Here is an 18,394-nt window from a genome sequence, read left to right on the forward strand (position 1 = left end):
TTTATAATTATTAGTCTAGGACTAAACATACACATTTTATTTTTTTCTCCCTTTGCGCCTTTTTTCATCAAAGTCCACGCTTTATTTGCGCTTTGCACTTAAAAGCCCCCACGGACCTTAGAGCTTTTTTGCGCTTTTCGCTTTTAATAACACTGGTTTTTCCCTATTATAAATATGAGCTTCTTGATTAATTCGGATCATGAACTTTGGTAATTTTAGAGAATACACATGATCCAAATTAGTTTTGAGAAGGAGAAGAACCAGTGAGGAGGGCAGTAATGCTTTTGTTTGAAGTTTGCCAACACTATGTACCAGTTAAATAATTTGGGAAAACCTAAGTTGCTTGGACTCGGGTGCGGGTTTCTGACGCGGATTCGAATCCAACGGTCGGATTCGGCAAAATTTAAATTTTAAGATTTGGGGGTACGGATCTAGGTAGGGATAAGGGTGCTGGGATTTGGCTAAACAACCCAAAATTATAAAATAGAGATATAACGATATTCTAAATTTCGAAAGACCCCAACTTCTTCTATCACACACTCTGGTTCTTCCCCTCAAAAAACAAAAGAAAGTCATTCAAAGCCTTCCACCAACTCTCCTTACAGACCGCTGCCACTGTCTACCAAAAGTCAGAACACAAGTACACAGCCGCTTGAATTCTTAGTTTCTCTGTTTGGCTTGAAACATGAGATAACGAATATTGACCAACAGGAAAAGTTAAAAAAAGAGACAAAGGGACTATAATATTTATGGAATTTCTCATGTCATAAATTTATTTTATCTTTTATTAAAATCTCAATTTTCCCCAAAATTTGCCCATGGACTCTGGTCAAAGTATCCAATGTGGGTTGACTGAATCCCACACGTATCCCGCACCCGCACCGTCTCATGTTGACCCGGGTGAACAAAAATGAAGAGCCAGCGCAACTCAGGGGAAAACTAGATATAGCTTAAATAACAAAGTGAAAACTAGCTAAAGCATTCCTATACTTGAAAGAGAAAGTTTGATGGGCTAAATTACGTGTGAGTGTGTGTGTGAGAGAGAGAGAGAGAGAGATAGAGAGAGAGAGATGAGAGAATCCCAGAGCGGCCGATAGATTGAGTTGAGAGAGAGAATCCTAAAGCAATGCAGTAGATAAGAGAGAAGATGATTGTTCAGTGGGCTTACCAAAGTTCAGCTTGATGCCATGTTTTTGATAAAGGTAACATTTGTATATCAATCATCAGCTCAAAGCAGGTATCCAAAATTTACATCATATCGTCCCTCCACACATGTGTGTCGGGCATAAACAAAAGATAAAGAAAAGAAAAGAAGAAAAAAGAGAAACTATCCCTAGATCCTCCTTTCATCTTTATAAGGACCCTAGAATGTCTACAATAGCCACAGGGTCATCTATATACTCTGAACTACACCAATAGCAAAAAGTGATAATGCAGTTCATTTTAATCTTGTGCAGAGGGCTGCTCTTGTTATCAAAATTCCTAGAATTCCTTTCTTTCCATATGGTCCACCAAATAACAGCTGGGACAATTTTCCATATACTCTTGTCTGTGCTGCCACTACCCTCCATATTCCAGCTTTCTAAAGCCTGTCCTGTTCTCCCTGGAACAGTCCAACTTATACCTCTGAAGCTAGTAAACAAATTCCACAGCTGGCCAACCACTTTACAATGTAAGAACAGATGATTAATTGTCTCTGCAACCTGCTCACAAAAACAGCATCTTGGGCACATTTGTATTCCCCTCTTCATAAGATTCTCTTGTGTAAGTACAGCCTCTTTCACCACCAACCAAGTAAAAACTACCACTTTATATGGTATTTTAACCTTCCATATAAGCTTCCAAGGCAGAAAGTTAACTTGGGATCCCATCTGATTCATAATTCTATATGCAGAACTAACAGTGAATAAACCTTTATTATGACATTTCCATTTAAGAGTGTCTTCTCCATCCTTGAATCCTAAGAACTGATCAAGTGTTCCATAAAATTCAGCCAATCTTTCCACCTCCCAGTCTTGCATCAGTCTTCTGTAGGTAAGGTTCCATCCATGTTCAGACCAAACTTCATAAAGAGTCGACTCTTGTTGTTGGTTCAGGTGATGAATATCCGGGAACAAGCGTTTGAGGCTTCCATTCCCTAACCAGTTATCTTCCCAAAACCTGATCTTCCTCCCATTGTTCACATTACATTCAGTTTTTGCATAGAAACCATGCCATAAGTTTCTAATTGATCTCCACAAACTGGTTCCATATGTGGATGTCACTTCCTTAGTCTTCCAGGGTCCTTCCTTCCCATATTTGGCCTGGATCACCCTACCCCACAAAGATTGATCTTCTAAAGGAAATCTCCACAACCACTTCATGAGAAGACTTTTGTTCTGCTTTCTAATATTTTTGATTGCCAGTCCTCCTTGCTTCTTGGATAGTAGCAGTGTCTTCCATTCGACTAGGTGGAAACCTTTATATTCCTTCTCACCGTGCCACAAAAAATTCCTTCTCAGAGCATCAATTCTTTCTTCCACCTTTGCTGGAAGGGGAAAAACTGACATTAAGTAAGTTGGTAATGCATCCAGGACTGAGTTAATCAGCACTAATCTACCACCTCTTGATAAATATTGAGACTTCCACCTAGACAATCTTTTCTCACATCTTTCCACTACTCCATTCCATATCTCTTTGGATTTGCTATTGGCACCCAAAGGCATACCCAAGTATGTTGCTGGTAACTGCCCTATTTCTCCACCCAAAAGATCCCCCAGATTTTGTATTCTGGGCACATCATTGATTGGAAAGATGCGACTCTTTCTCCAATTAATGTGCAACCTTGATACCGACTCAAATAGTATGAGAACTATCCTTAGTGGCTGTCTTCTGCATCACAAAAAATCAAAGTGTCATATGCATATTGCAGATGGGTGATTTCCAATCTAGTATTCATCTCTTTGACCACATTAAAACCCCTTATCCAATCATTCCTATGTGCTGTTTTAATCATACTGTTCAGGCCTTCCATGACTAGTAAAAATAAGAAAGGTGAGAGTGGATCACCTTGTCTCAAGCCTCTGCTTGCTGGAAAGAAACCTTCAGGAGAACCATTTATTAGTATTGAGAACTTGACAGTGCTAATGCAGAACCTTATCCATCTTATCCACTTCCTCCCAAAACCCATACTATGTAGAATTCCAAGCAAATACTCCCAATTAACATGGTCATATGCCTTCTCTATGTCCAGTTGATGCCATGTTAAGAAAATGAATATTTAGTTTAACCTCAAAAGCTAGTCAGTAATTCGAGATTAGCCAAGACCGTAAAAGGAGAGAACAACCTACTCCCTTGACAAATGTGAGACATTTAATGCTCGCGAATACAAGAGATATACCAAAAAGTATAAAATCAACAAAATATGATTCTCTGCAGAATACACCCAATTTTCTATACTCACTAAAATCTCATGTGTGCAACCAAAAATTAGGAACGATAGGTTACTTATCAACGGTATAAAAAACATATTTTATTCCTTGAAAAGCTCTCATATTTCTTTTCCTCTTTAGGACTCACATAAGTACTAGTGGAGCCACACTCATGTCCTTCATTTTCTCCTCCATTCTCTGAAGACCCAGCTAAATAGTGCCCTACTCCACGATGCCTGGAATTGTACACCGAAGGAAAAACCATTTCAGAATCTCCCACCACATCAGAGTTGCTACCTACATAGAGAGAGAAGGCCATTCATGTAGCTTATGGTGTTGTGCCTTAAGTGTGAACAGTTCACACTACCGTCCCCATGCCACTTGACCCAGATAACTTCAATGTATATTGCTTCTCATAGAGTATTTCCAACCAGACTTAATAATTCTACGACCTCCAAATACTGATTGGAGTATACACCAGTTAATAGACGTTGCGGAAGTACTACTGGAATAGTGTTGTCAGAATAGTACTCCTTGAATATTACCGCTGAGAAATATTGCCTAAATAAATTGTTTTGGCACTACCCTAAGATTGATTAAGCATGCTCTCCTGAGACAAACATGATCAGGCACTGCCGCAAGGCAATGTGGACCCATAGAACAAGATTGAAATAGAGGACGTGAATGTTGCTTGCATACTCAAATTTAATAAATGTAAACATATTGAAGATATGACAATATCAATTTCCTTGATTTTCAAATGTAATAAGAGAGAACACACAGCAGATGCACCTAAAGGATGATAAGGTTCTAATATTTGAGCTTGATGACAAGAGTGGAAGAGCTTCCAAAAGATAAATCTACATTTTTGTAACAGACCTTAACTGTAGCTGATGGAGTATTGCGTAGACCATGAGATACATTTCCACTGTAGCAAAATCAAAGAAATACAGTAGTAAGAGACAAACCAAAAACCGTAAAACCAGTAAAAAGGAAAAACAAACACTAATCACATAAGAGCAGTATCACTACTGATAAATGCACAAAAATATATGCATTCCAACTCTCCAAGTACTCATCCAAAAACATGTGCTCCCAGTACGTATTTAGAATTGCACAGGGCTGTGAACAAATTCAAGATATTGAATTCCATTAATGAACAAAATTCGGTGAACTCAACCCGGGTGCATTCTGAAATAAGGTTATTTGGAAAATGAAATTCAAAGCTTAAACTCTTGCAAATTTCAAAAGAGAAAAAGTTGAAGTATAAAATTTCAATGAAAAAAAACCTTACAACTGTTGCAGCCGGATGAGAATGTAAATATGGAAAGACTGGCTAGTCAATCTATATAGGGGATACAATTAGAGGTTTTCATTTCTTTTGCATCGTCAAGATACTATTTAATCTGCAAGAGTTTTGAAGAAACAAATCAAGCAAATTCCATCTCTCAAAAAGCTCCTCTTTTACGTAACATGGTATCGAAGCTTCAGGAATCACATTTATTTCCTAGCCTTAAGAGACCATTGATAAGCATGAAGGAGGCCATGTATCAGAGGCAGAAAGCTGATGCTGGTGGAAAAAAAAGGGAAGTAGATAAGGCTTAATCCTTTTAATAGTGAGACCTTTTCATGAAGTGGTGCTAGAGAATAAAGGATCACGACAGCTCACCACTTACAGCTTATAAGTTGCTAAAAGTTCCAAGACCATAGCAAGCTTGTATTGATTAAGTAGATACAAAACATCAATACTGGGAAGTTTCAAAGAAAGAAAAACAAAGACAACCAAGTGTATGACAAAGTCAACTTCAAGAAAAACTGTCCTGCAAGTTAAGTGCCCCAAAATAGTAGGACATTGAAAGAAAGCTGAGACCAATCACTACTTTCTTCTACTAAACTTTCGTTTTCCACTCAAATAAACACATCTAACAGAGAGTTTTTCCTTCTACTTTAACAGTTACTGAATTCCGTGGACACAAATTATCATGATTAAGTTGGAAGCCTTCAGAAAGACACTTATGAGATCGCTTAATGAAGAAGAAAGACAACCTGGCTGGAGCTTCAGAGTTTGCTAAAAATGGACAAAACCGATCAGGTTTATCTTTTTTGTCATAGCTCAATGTCTATATCCTTATCTGCAGTTTTCTCTTATTCAATAAACTAGTGACTAGACATGTGTGTTGCACGTGCATTACTATGCTAATCAATAAAAAGAACATTTTAAACTGGCATAATTAATATTCTAATGTGTGCGATGAGTTACGAAATTTGAAGAGAAAAATACATGCTCAAACTAATGAACGGTGAGTGTATCCGACTGGTATTTCTCGTCAAAGCAAAGCAGATATGTACTAAAAATTGCTTTTGTATGAATGTAAAAGAATAAACATCCCTCATTTTCAGGTCAATAAAAGTTAATTTTTGGGGAGAAAAAGGTGGTTCTTTATAGTAAGTAAGTATTTTTTTCTACTTCAGTCAATTCGAGTATAGAAGCCTTTACTCTTGCACTTCTTTCAACCGTGTTTTAAAAAAAACATTTTTCTTCAGCAGAGGATCTATCGGAAAGAGTCTCTCTACTCCACAAAGGTAGGGGTAAGGTCTGCATACACCCCCACCCTTCCCAGACCCCACTTGTGGGAATATACTGGGTATGTTGTTGTTTCTTGACAATTGACATAAAACAGAAAATTAACTTTATCACCCACCCCCACCCACCATGTCTCTCTCCCCCTTTTTGTGATGGATGGGTGCAACAAAAGGAGATAAATCATTGCATATATAGTTTTTTTTCTTTTGAAAGAAAAGAAAACTAAGAATTGAAAAAGTACAGAAACCTCAACCCTCCTGTTAGACACATATGGAGTAAAAAAGTAGTAAAGAAATTTCTTTTGGGAAAAAAAACAAGAGCAGGAAGGAGCTCAAACTTGCCTTACAACTCCAGCATACATAAAGGGAAGAACTACACCTCCATGAAGGGCCAAAATCCAACGAATGGGTCTGCTGAATGCAACCTGCATGACAATCTCTCAATGCACGTTACATTCATATAGAATTTGTACATTTTCTTGCAATTATAGAATTTAAAAGTACTAAGAGCTGTGAATAATGAATTGAAGAAATAAGAAGAAATGTGAACAAAATGCCAATCAAAGCAAAAATAGCACCAGCCAATGAAATAAATTTGCTTCTGGGAACATAATTCAAGTTGACTACTTTGTTGTAGTACTAAAAAGGATAAGAAAGAAGAGTTGAAAAGGACACCATAAAATATATAATTCAGTTCAGGTTGATTTACTTTACTTTAATATAGTAAGCTTGATAGGAAGGTTAATAGGAAGACAAATTATTCCAGCTATGGATAAAGGCTTGTTACATAATTTCAAGGATAAAGAAAAAGGCAATAGACACTTAGACTATAATAAACAAACTAAAAAATATAAAAACAATATGGACACAACCCACACATATTGCAAAGAAAAGGGGTTAGTCAAAGTCATGGCACATACATCAGAGTTCCAACGCATTGACTTGGGGAATGAAATGCTGGCAATTATATCAGGTAACTCTTCAGACAAAACCTGTTGATAGTGATTCAAACAATGAGATCTAGGAAAACTAGAGAATTAAAAACAAAAACAAAAAAAACGTATATTATTCTTTATATAGAGCAACAGAAGAACCACGTGTAGCACCTTTTAAGAGATTGTGCAGGTTGTACGTACTAATAGTGAGGAAGGCATAACTCTAACTGCAAAATTTAACTTGAACAAGTACAAAAAAGGCTAAATCTTTCAGTGTCAGCTAAAGATAAAATTAAAACTAATGAATTCAGACCCACAGACATTTAATTTAGGTCCTTGGACCAAAGTCGGTCCAAGTTGAACAAATAGCTCTTCATAGAGATTCACTACCAAACTCTCCATCCAATTACAGTGGCCTTTTCTATTATCTTTCTTCATAGAAGCTGTCCAGCAACTTCACATGGCCAGCCAACTGCCACATAAAATCACCAAAATGTGTTCATAACTAAGTCATGCCTAATGGTTGACTACACCCAAAAAAAAACACCACATGCCAATATTAAGACAGGGATCATGGCCTAAACTCAACTCACAAAGGCAGCTCAAGTCTTTTCATAGCGATTTATAGTGTCTATTTCTCTCATCATTCTTCATAGAAGCCATCCAGCTACTTGACATGGCCAGCTAACTGCCACATAAGTCACCAACAATGTGCTTGTAACTAAATCATGTCTAATAGTCTACATCAAAAGAAACGTGAGGCCCATATTAAGAGAGAGATCTTCTGCCTAACTCAATTCCAAAAATTAGTTCAAGTATTGAGGATTATCAAAATCTATAGAAGAAGACCACAATCCATACACTTAAAACAATGTGGGATTCCATATACCTTGGCCCTTTTGCCACACTAGTAGGGCTGAACATCTTAAGTGTGGAGTAAAATAATATGGCTGACCAGGTATGAGATAACTCAACATCATGAATATGACTTTGATACCATATTGATGGATGTGTCTAACTCTTGGAGTTGATTTATTGCCCTAGATTCATGTTGCATGGAATGAATTAGGCCCAAGGTCCATGTTATTAACATGGTATAACAGTAAAGTCTTCATTCAAGTCTACACTGCCATCCATTATCAAAAAAAATCTCACGTGCTTGACTAGAGAATGTAGTTGCGCCCGAACATGATGGAGTGTATTACAAAACTAAATAAATAAATGAATGCCATCTGACAACATAGAATTCTGAATGACGTGAACAAAATTCAACGGCCAAAATGATGATTAGATGTTACATCAAATACACATAACACAAAAGGCAAGGCAATTCAGAGTCAAATAGACATCATACATCAGTAACACTATAGTGACAGTCGACTAGGAGCTCATCCTAGAAATCCATTAGCATTGTGATCACCAATATAAAGGTTATTTCAGAAAACCTGTAAGGAAACATAGTCTGCAAGTCTCAGGGTCAGCACTCCACTAGCTTCTCCTTTTCAATTTCTCTTCTTCACTCTGGTTTTTAACTAAAAGAATATTATAAAAGTGCATGGCACTCGTACTATCTCTATGAGACCCTCCACAAGCTGCTCTGGAAATAAAGCTTCAAGAAACAAGTAATTTGACCCACAACAATGGTCCTCTTATCATTCCGACCATCTACGTCTTTTTTGATTTATAAAATTATTATTTTTATTGATATAAGAGGTAAAATTGAGCATAAAATTTACACAAAATATATGTTCCACCAATCTGTACAGAAGTACTTTTAAACCTTAAGCACTTCAGTTTCTTCTTCCCAAAGAGTCCACAGCTTGCTTCTCCTTGTCCTTCAGAATGCCCAGCTTAGAAGATGTTTTGACAGTGTCTGGCATCACCGGTTTAATTTTAAACAAGTACCAGACTACTCCACAGCTTATATGTCACCAGACAGTAAAGTAATAAGTGGTTCACATCTTGCCCAGTCACTTACACATGAAACACCAACTGATGTGAACTTCAGTTTTAAACTGTAAGAATGCCTTGCAGTACTGCCAAATCTTTCTAGTTAATCTGGAAGACTGGCACCCCAGGTAGGGCTGGGCATCCGGTCGGTTCGGTTTACAAAATTCGGTTCAGTTGGTTTTCAGTTTGGTGAAAATGTCAAACCAAACTGAAATAAATTTGGTTCGGTTCGGTTTATTTCCGTTCGATTTTCGGTTTATGATATTACACCGAGTGTTGTTGAACAAATTTACCTCCTATTCAACTTCTATCAGCAATTTTTACAATTTTCACACATATATGTGCTAGGAAAATTTTGCTTAGTGTTCTAACTTCTATCAACAATTCAACATTAAGCAAACTTGCCATTTGCCAACGTCCAAGCCCCATATGAAGTGCTGACTCATTCTCTGTAGTTGAACTGCCAAATAACCAACCGAAGACAGTACACACTACACAGGCATCAAGCCATCAACAACACAACAACCAACACATAGAAAGACCAGAGCAAGGACGGAGGCAGATTCTTAGTCAGACAGTCACTATGTCAACACTTGACAAGTGACGAGAACGGAGTACGGACGGAGGCGATGGACTATCGGACGAGTGTCGTGAGATGGGTCAATGAGAGTCATTGTTGTCTCGTCGAAATGTGAGTTGTGAGAGTGTAGTATTTAGGGATTTCAATTTTCAGTCATGGGAGTTTCAATTTAGGGATTCCGAATTGAGAATTGGGTAATTCATAAGTGTGGGAGCTACAGTGGGTCACTCCCAAATGCCAAATTGGGCCAAATTTTAATGGGCTATTGACATTGGATATGTTGGGCTGTAAGTGTAGTATAGTGTTAATGTAATAAAATTCGGTTTTTCGGTTAAACCGAATTAATTTCTAAAAACCGAACCAAATAACTGAAATTTTAAAACTGAAAACCGAACCCGACCGATCAAACCGAAACCGAAATTAAAAAAAAATCAGTTTGGTCAGTTTTTTCGGTTTGAACCGAAATATGCCTAGGCCTAACCCCAGGTTGGGGAGTGAGAAAACAATGCACTTTCCTCTTCAAGATAAAAGATGCTAAAGTAACCTGTGAAGAGGATGTTGCTTTATCCCTCTCATATCCATATATCCTGATTCATGATTGAGATGTTCTACTTGTACATAAGCTACAGGAGGTGCGGAAACTTTTCCATTCCAGACCAGCAAATTTCTTCTAAATCATGTAGCAATGCTTGTTATCTGTTTAACATAAAATGCTGAAAACTGTAGCGAAAGCATTTGCCTTGGAAGTTGATTTTGGCTATGTTGACTACTTTGAAGCTAATGTTGTTGCAAAACTTTCATATCTTTATAATATAAAACTCCAAAACCCTCCCCTATATGGCATATGGATCTAATCAGTCCTCCAAATGCAATTTCACCTCTCATATTTTTTTACTATGTCACTTCTTCATAGCACTTAATCCAATTATTGAACTTCGACCATTTTCCCCACCGAACAGAGACTACTTATTCTCATCTCTAAGCCAACATCTTCTTAGTAGACATGATCCGTCCAATCTATTAGCCGGTACTTAGGCACCTCCTCATTGGTGCAGACATGATCTCCGTCCAATCTATCGACCGGTACTTACTCACCTCCTCATTGGTGCAGCTCAGAGAAATCACTTTCAGCTTTCAAATTTCTCCCACACCTGCAGATATGGGAACCAGCGACATGTATGTACATGGAAATACTAAGTACTTTCTAGCAGAATCTATATTCCTTCAATACAAATATCTCGTGTGGACTAGTGGTCAATAAAGTGAAGAACATGTTCAAATCCCACCAGAGACAAGAACTACGGTGATTTCTTCCAATCTAACCTAACCTTGGCGGACAGAGTTACCTGGTACTTGTTGTTAGTGGGAGGTGGCAGGTATCCCTGGAATTAGTCGAGGTGCGTAAAAGTTGGCCCGGACACCACGGTTATCAACAAAATATATATCTCTTCTCCCATCCTATAGATCTTTACTCGACTTCCTCCGATCACAAAATCCCTGCTACACATTTCTTATAGGTGGATCTGGTGGTATGCCCAGGTACATTGTTAAGACTGATCCAACCTTACAACTAGTACACATGCAAAAGCTGTTCAATGTTCTATACCTCTCCCTCTAGAATAACTGCACATTTCTTTATATTGATTTTAGACCTGAAATTATAGCACTATGTGCTTGCATGTAGTAGTAGAGACACCTCAGCATCACAAAACACTAACATAGGATGAAATAGAATATGATGAGATATATATATACTTTCTATGCATGAGTAATTCATGAGGAAACATTGTGTTGCATTCTCTACTCCAGCTATTTAAAATGATAATTCTCCAAGTCCTATGACCTGAGTTACTGCAAATCACTTCCCCAACAAAGACTAATAATAGTGAACTTCTTTAGTAAGGTGGGCCTCAACCCCGGACAACTCAAGGTGATAGAAGAATTTTGAGTAACAGAGTATCTTTGGTTGCATGGTAGCCGCTTATGCTAAATGGCCTAAAGGCAGGAATTTGACCCTCATACACACAGAGAAAGTTCAGAAAACGAGAAACCACACCATTTTGATGGAGTTTGATGCCAATCATGAGCATCAAAGGTGTTGCCCAAAATAACATTCTTATGGTTACATGAGGAGCGCCAGAAACATTTTTCATTCAATTCGCTTATGTGGACTTAAACAAAAGTAATATACCCATTTCTGTTATCCTGTTCATAAAATTAATCTTTACCAAACACAGCGAAACTTAATCACAAGGAATCTCCATGATTAACTTTGTAATTTATAGCAGTAGCCTTGGTCATACACCCTACTAAGGTTAGCTTGTTGAAAAGGGAAATTTTACTTTTCCACGAAATCATACACAAAACACTTATTTTCTATGTGTACCTTGAATGCAAGCCGTGCTGGCTCCACCAAACGAACATAGACATATTCTGTTTTCCCTGCAATCAGAAGCAAACAATGAAACACAAGCATTTGTAGCGTAGACAGCACAGATAAACGATCAACATGCAATTATGCAAACAGTGAACCAGAGAAGCCTTTAACGCTTTTATACAGCTAGCTTATTTTTGCCAAGTTAAAAATGACATTTTATACAGCTAATGAAGATAGTGATTTATGAAAAAGGAACATCTGTAAAGATGAGAAGCGAAGAGCCTTAAGGAATGGTTGATACATCAAAAAGGAATGTCCCACACAGCTGAACAGTGAAATGCACCATGTTCAACTTGTTTCAGCAGACACCTATAAAAATGAACCTTACAGTGCTGTTACCCATTAGATGCATGTATCAGAAATAAGGACCGGAACTTTGTCATCCAGGGAAAAATGAGTCAAAATTCACAAGTAGAAACTCCGAACATATTGGTCAACAGTGATTTCAAGGTGCTCTATGTTATTGTTTATAATAATCTATCCTAGTATGTTGTTTAGTGTGTTTCGATTAGGTCACTATGTTATTGTTGTTTTGCTCCTTTCTAATAGACTTTGCACTACTAACGTGTTACTTGCTATATTTTCTTCACTATCTCCTTCTGTGTACCAGGATTTGCCGCCAAGGGTCTTCCGGAAACAGCCTCTCTACCTCCACAAGGTAGTGGTAAGGTCTGCGTACATTCTTTTTTTTTTTTGAAACTAGTAAGTTTATATTCCCCAGCATTAAGGATATGCTAGCCACCACCAAAAAGTTAAACTACAGACTCCCTATCAGATCTATAATCTGATCAGTATCTTCTATACATAATTGTTTACACCAAAAGAGTAAAGATACAATACAATTCCATTTGACTTTATGAATGGTATTGGACCTATCTTCGAAACATCTGGCATTTCTCTCCCTCCATACTGACCACCATATACATGAGGGATTCAATTTCCACCATCTCTTTTGGCTCTTACTTCCCCCTCTTCTCATCCAGCAGCTAAGAAGGTCTGATGTATGCTCAGGCATGGCCCAGCTATAGCCAGTAATGTTGAGAAACAAATTCCACAACTGAGCAGTGGGTATGTTGCTATTGCAGTGATTTCAAGGTGCATAGTATTTCCTAGTTCTTATTAGCAGGAAAATGCTGAAGAAATATCTACTCTGCTTATCTTGCATTGTCAGACATGAAATCTATAGAAGTAAGAATCGCCCTCCAATTGGATCCGTTTGGTAAACCTACAGGTGTTTGAAGAATATGTGACATTGATAGAAGAATCTGAACAGTAGAAGATTAGTTGAATCGGTAGCTTGCCCTTGTTTATAAATTTTATTACTTGATCGAAAAAAAGCATTAGTTGGATCGGTAGTACTTCTCTCCTATTAAGATGCTGTTAAATTAGGTCTTAGGCCTAACTCACACCCCAAAAGCTAGCTCAAAGGGAGGAGGATTGCCCAAGCCTTATAAGGAGTCCACCCATCTCATTAACCACCGATGTGGGACTTTTGTCATTCTTTAACACCCCACCTCACGCCCAGTGCTTAGCATCTGGTGCGTGGGCAATTTTGATTTTGGGGACCCCAACATCGGGTGAGACGGGCCCTGCTCTGATACCACTTGTTAGGACCCAAATAAGCAGGTGTAACGCGGAAGCTAGCAAAGCAAACCTCGAAAGACCATGAGTAAGAAGACAAACGAGAAATATACCAAAAGAGACAGATTTAACGTGGTTCGGTCAATCGACCTACGTCCACAAAGGAGATGAGCAATCCACTATAAATATGAGAGTACAAAATATGGAGAGAAACAACCTCAAACAATTCACTCTGAATACAATGAGGTACACAAAACTCTCCCCCATAACCGCAACTCTCAAAACCCTAGGACTACATTGTGAATGCTAATTAAGTTAGAAGGAACAAGCCTATATTTATAGAGTCATAAACCTTTCCTACAAGAAAAGGACTAGTAAAATATTAAAACCTTTTCCTAAAAGGAAAACCTATTTATGGTAAGAAATCAGGGCAAATAAACCCCAACAAATTGTTAAAGAATGACAAAAGTCCCACATCGGTGGTTAATGAGATGGGTGGACTCCTTATAAGGCTTGGGCAATCCTCCTCCCTTTGAGCTAGCTTTTGGGGTGTGAGTTAGACCTAAGACCTAATTTAACATGGTATCAGAGCCATGGTTCAATGATGGAACTAGGTTACAGATGGGTGTTCATCTTGGCAGGTGTAGTTCTAGTCGCAACCTTTTTGACAGTAATGAAGATCTTTGTTGGAGAAATTGTTTCAGAGAGGTTCTCTGTGTCGAGACATAGATTTGATGGAGGATATTATGGAGAAGAGATACAAAATCCTAAAGATTATGTGAAGAAGGTGGACAAATTTATTTTGTCAGAAATTCAGGCCAAGGGAGAGATTTGTTGGGGTTTATTTGCCCTGATTTCTTACCATAAATAGGTTTTCCTTTTAGGAAAAGGTTTTAATATCTTACTAGTCTTTTTCTTGTAGGAAAGGTTTAGGACTCTATAAATATAGGCTTGTTCCTTCTAACTTAATTAGCATTCACAATGTAGTCCTAGGGTTTTGAGAGTTGCGGTTATGGGGGAGAGTTTTGTGTACCTCCTTGTATTCAGAGTGAATTGTTTGAGGTTGTTTCTCTCCATATTTTGTACTCTCATATTTATAGTGGATTGCTCATCTCCTTTGTGGACGTAGGTCGATTGACCGAACCACGTTAAATCTGTCTCTTTTGGTATATTTCTCGTTTGTCTTCTTACTCATGGTCTTTCGAGGTTTGCTTTGCTAGCTTCCGCGTTACACCTGCTTATTTCGGTCCTAACAATTTCTACCAAGTTCGTAGAGGCTCTGATACCATGTAAGAAATATAGGAAAAGAATATTATTGAATTGTTGTTGTGTCTACATTATTACATTGAGACCCTATTTATAGACCCTAGAATACAATCCTTTACCAAGTAGGATACTATTTAGTATTCCTATTTCTATTTCTATTCCTATTCCTATTCTAATAGGATTGTATAAACCTATTCCTATTCTTATAGGATTGTATAAACCTATTCCTATTCTAATAGGATTGTATAAACCTATTTATATTCTAACACTCCCCCTCAAGCTAGTGCATACAATTCATGTACCTAGCTTGTTACAAATGTAATTAACACGAGGACCGATGAGGGGCTTGGTGAGATATCTGCAAGTTGATCACTCGACTTCACAAAATTGACAATAAATTTCAATGTGCTTGATCTTCTCATGAAATACTGAATTTGATGCATAATGCCGATAAAACACAAAGTGATAAAATTACAGTGTTGGAACTTCCCAAACCAAGCTTGCAAAGACTGTTTCAGACCATAGAGTGACTTACGTAATCAACATACAAGGCTACTAAACTCCCCCTGAGCAACAACATTAGGTGGTTGCTCCATATAGACTTCTTCACAATGCAGCGAACATTGTAAGTGCTCAAAATCTAGTATAAAGTACATGGTTCATGTTGGAATCAATAGACAGTCGATATTAAACAAGTCACCGAAAAAACTGGCCAGAACATGCTCATATGCCGGAGTATTAGATTTGATGGCTAAAAGTAGTCACAATCTAAGAAATAAAATTATATGGGTAGGGTCAGAATGATATCACAACCCAACTAGAAAATAGAAACAATATAGGATAGTTCGAATTGATGGAACGACCCTATTGAAAAAGAGAAATAATATGGGTAGGGTTGGAATGATGGCACAACCCTACGCAAATCAGATTTGAGGAGTAACCGGAAAGACGAATGGAACTATGCAAATCAAATCTGAAAAGTCACTGCAAAGACACATGATGCTATGCAACTCAGATATGAGAAAATAATTCGAAAAAATCCACGGTACTACACAAATTAAATATGAAAAGTAGTCCGGAGAGATGCACGGTGCTACACAAATCAGATATGCAAAGAAAAAGGTAGTCACCGGAAGGATGTCACGGTGCTACACAAATTATATATGAAAAAGTAGTCACTGGAATGATGGCACAGTGCTACACAAAAAAGTAGACACCAGAATGATGGCACGGTGCTACAAATATTAAATATGAAAAAGTAGTCACCGGAATGATGGCACGGTGCTACACAAATTAGATATAAGAAAGTAGTCACCGGAATGATGGCATGGTGCTACACAAATTAGATGTGAGAAAATAGTCACCAGATAGATACACGGTAACCCAACTTTTGCTAACATAATCATTGGCCAGACGGGCAGCATATATGGGTGCCACCCGCCGGCAGCGGAAGCTCTTTAATTCTCTACCAAGTTCGTAGAGGCTCTGATGCCATGTAAGAAATATAGGAAAAGAATATTATTGAATTGTTGTTGTGTCTACATTATTACATTGAGACCCTATTTATAGACCCTAGAATACAATCCTTTACCAAGTAGGATACTATTTAGTATTCCTATTTCTATTTCTATTCATATTCCTATTCTAATAGGATTGTATAAACCTATTTATATTCTAACAGATGCAATAACCTTTGGGCAACAAAAAAAATTAAACATTGATGTTTAAATTTCATTGTGTTGAATAAAACAATGATGCCGAAAGATATGTACAATGAAGCATTTAGGCTACTGGCTACAAGTATTCTGTTTACACTAAGAATAAAAAGTAGGAGGTCTTTACAGCTCTTTAAGTTCTCTTCACTGCCGTGACACATCCTCAAATTTCTTTTAGTACAAATCGTCCAACAATGAACACGATTGGTTAAGAAGCCATAGAAACAGAAGACCATCGCACTGATTCAGACAAAAATTTGAAAGAAAAAGATAATAAGGAATAGAAATTTCAGATACTTATTTGGTAAGAGTAATTTTCAGGTTTCGTAAGGGATAACAAATTGCATATGAACAACAACATACCCAGTGTAACCCCACAAATGGGTCTAAATATCAATAACAAATATCATATCAGACGTCAAAAAACAAATCTAAGTAGTTTTCCACATTTAAGCAAAAGAAGTTTCTATGATTAGCACATGATAGACTAAATCAACACAGAATTCACATGAACAAACACAAAGATAATACAATAAGTGTTCATCTGACGTAACACACCTTCAGCTCGTCTGTACATGGAATCTAAAGGCACATTATTTCTGCGACAAAAACCTTCAGCAGCCTGAAAGTTGTATGAGCTGATAAATCAGAACTGACTTGAGTTCATCAAATACGAAGGGAATTTGGTTAGAGATCAAATATGAGTTAGCAAACACAAAATGCTCCTACATTCATCAAATAAGAAACATGAGTAGAGCTCAATTCAAAATAAAATTAAGTCCAGCATACAAGCAATATATGGCAATAGATTTCTTAAGGAACAAGACAAGTACTACACATTTTCTTTTCTGATGATATAATTTTTCTATTGTATGTTTTCTATAAGAAAAAAACTTGTTAATATAACTTCCAAGAGTTATGAACTACACTTTGATGTAGTATACCTGTGGATATATAGAAGTAAATGTTACCTTTCTCAAAAAAAAAAAGAGTTATGATAGTGTGTGATACAAAAGATAGACGTCATACACTGACTCTATATATCTGAGAAAAAGCAGAAATTTTGGGGATAGAATTGCTTGATTATTTTTCAAATTTGGAGTTTAAACAGTGTTTACAAGCATTCCAGACAAGGAAAATAAACTAATTTAAATCACACAAATATAGGGATTCTAGACCTTTGTCATATTTATAAGAAATGGACATAAGTCCTAATATTTAACTCGTCCTCATGTTGGAATGTATACAGTATGCTCCTAATTTCAAACTTGCAACAACTATACCTGATTCTGTGGTCACAGAGTTATTCTGTAAGAATATTTGCTAACTAATCATTTTAGTTGATGAAACCTGTCATAATACACCCAGACTCAATCTTTGGTCGAATAAAAAGACAATCTATTTTCATATGCTTTGTTCTTTCATGAAACACTTGGATTCGAAGCTGTATGCATTGCAGCTTGATCATTTTTCATAACCGAGAAATTCCCGAGAGCCAACTGGCATACAGTTTGGAACTTCGTGGATAATGGACAATTGCAACTTGATTGTCACATATCAATATCATGGGTATAACTCTTTTTTTAAAATAAGGAATTTCACGGGTTTACAGCTAAACTCATGGAGAAGTTGATTTAGCCATCTAAGCTCACATGTAGCCAAAGCCATTGGTCAGTATTCTGACTCTGTACTAGATCTAGCTACTACATTATTAGGATCCTTTTTAAATTCAAGTGGAGAAATATACTCAAAAGAAGAATAAGACTGACCACAGAGTTCTGTTAGCTGGAAAGAACTGATCAAACTTGTAGATTTGGGGATGCTGAAAGACTTGGATGGCATGTATTGGATGATAATAGGCTGGACAGTGAAGATTTGGCTGGAAAGGTGGACTGACCTCTCGGACTGCTGTTCTTGTGGTCAGATTGCAGTGGAAA

At 37.3% G+C, this 18,394-nt stretch overlaps 1 protein-coding gene across 2 annotated transcripts in view; it reads right to left on the minus strand.

Moving 5' to 3' along the window:
* The window catches only part of LOC125862635 (glycine--tRNA ligase, chloroplastic/mitochondrial 2), a 47,542-nt gene that overhangs the window by 19,533 nt on the left and 9,615 nt on the right, over positions 1-18,394 (minus strand). For both annotated transcript variants that reach the window (XM_049542756.1, XM_049542763.1), the window contains 5 exons: positions 17,016-17,079; positions 11,845-11,900; positions 6,914-6,985; positions 6,336-6,418; positions 4,290-4,338 (listed from right to left, as the gene is read on the minus strand). In XM_049542756.1, coding sequence (XP_049398713.1) covers positions 4,290-4,338; positions 6,336-6,418; positions 6,914-6,985; positions 11,845-11,900; positions 17,016-17,079 — 324 coding nt within the window. The remainder of the gene's footprint in view (positions 1-4,289; positions 4,339-6,335; positions 6,419-6,913; positions 6,986-11,844; positions 11,901-17,015; positions 17,080-18,394) is intronic.

The sequence above is a fragment of the Solanum stenotomum genome, chromosome 1, assembly GCF_019186545.1.
Source record: "Solanum stenotomum isolate F172 chromosome 1, ASM1918654v1, whole genome shotgun sequence".
Lineage (NCBI taxonomy): Eukaryota > Viridiplantae > Streptophyta > Magnoliopsida > Solanales > Solanaceae > Solanum > Solanum stenotomum.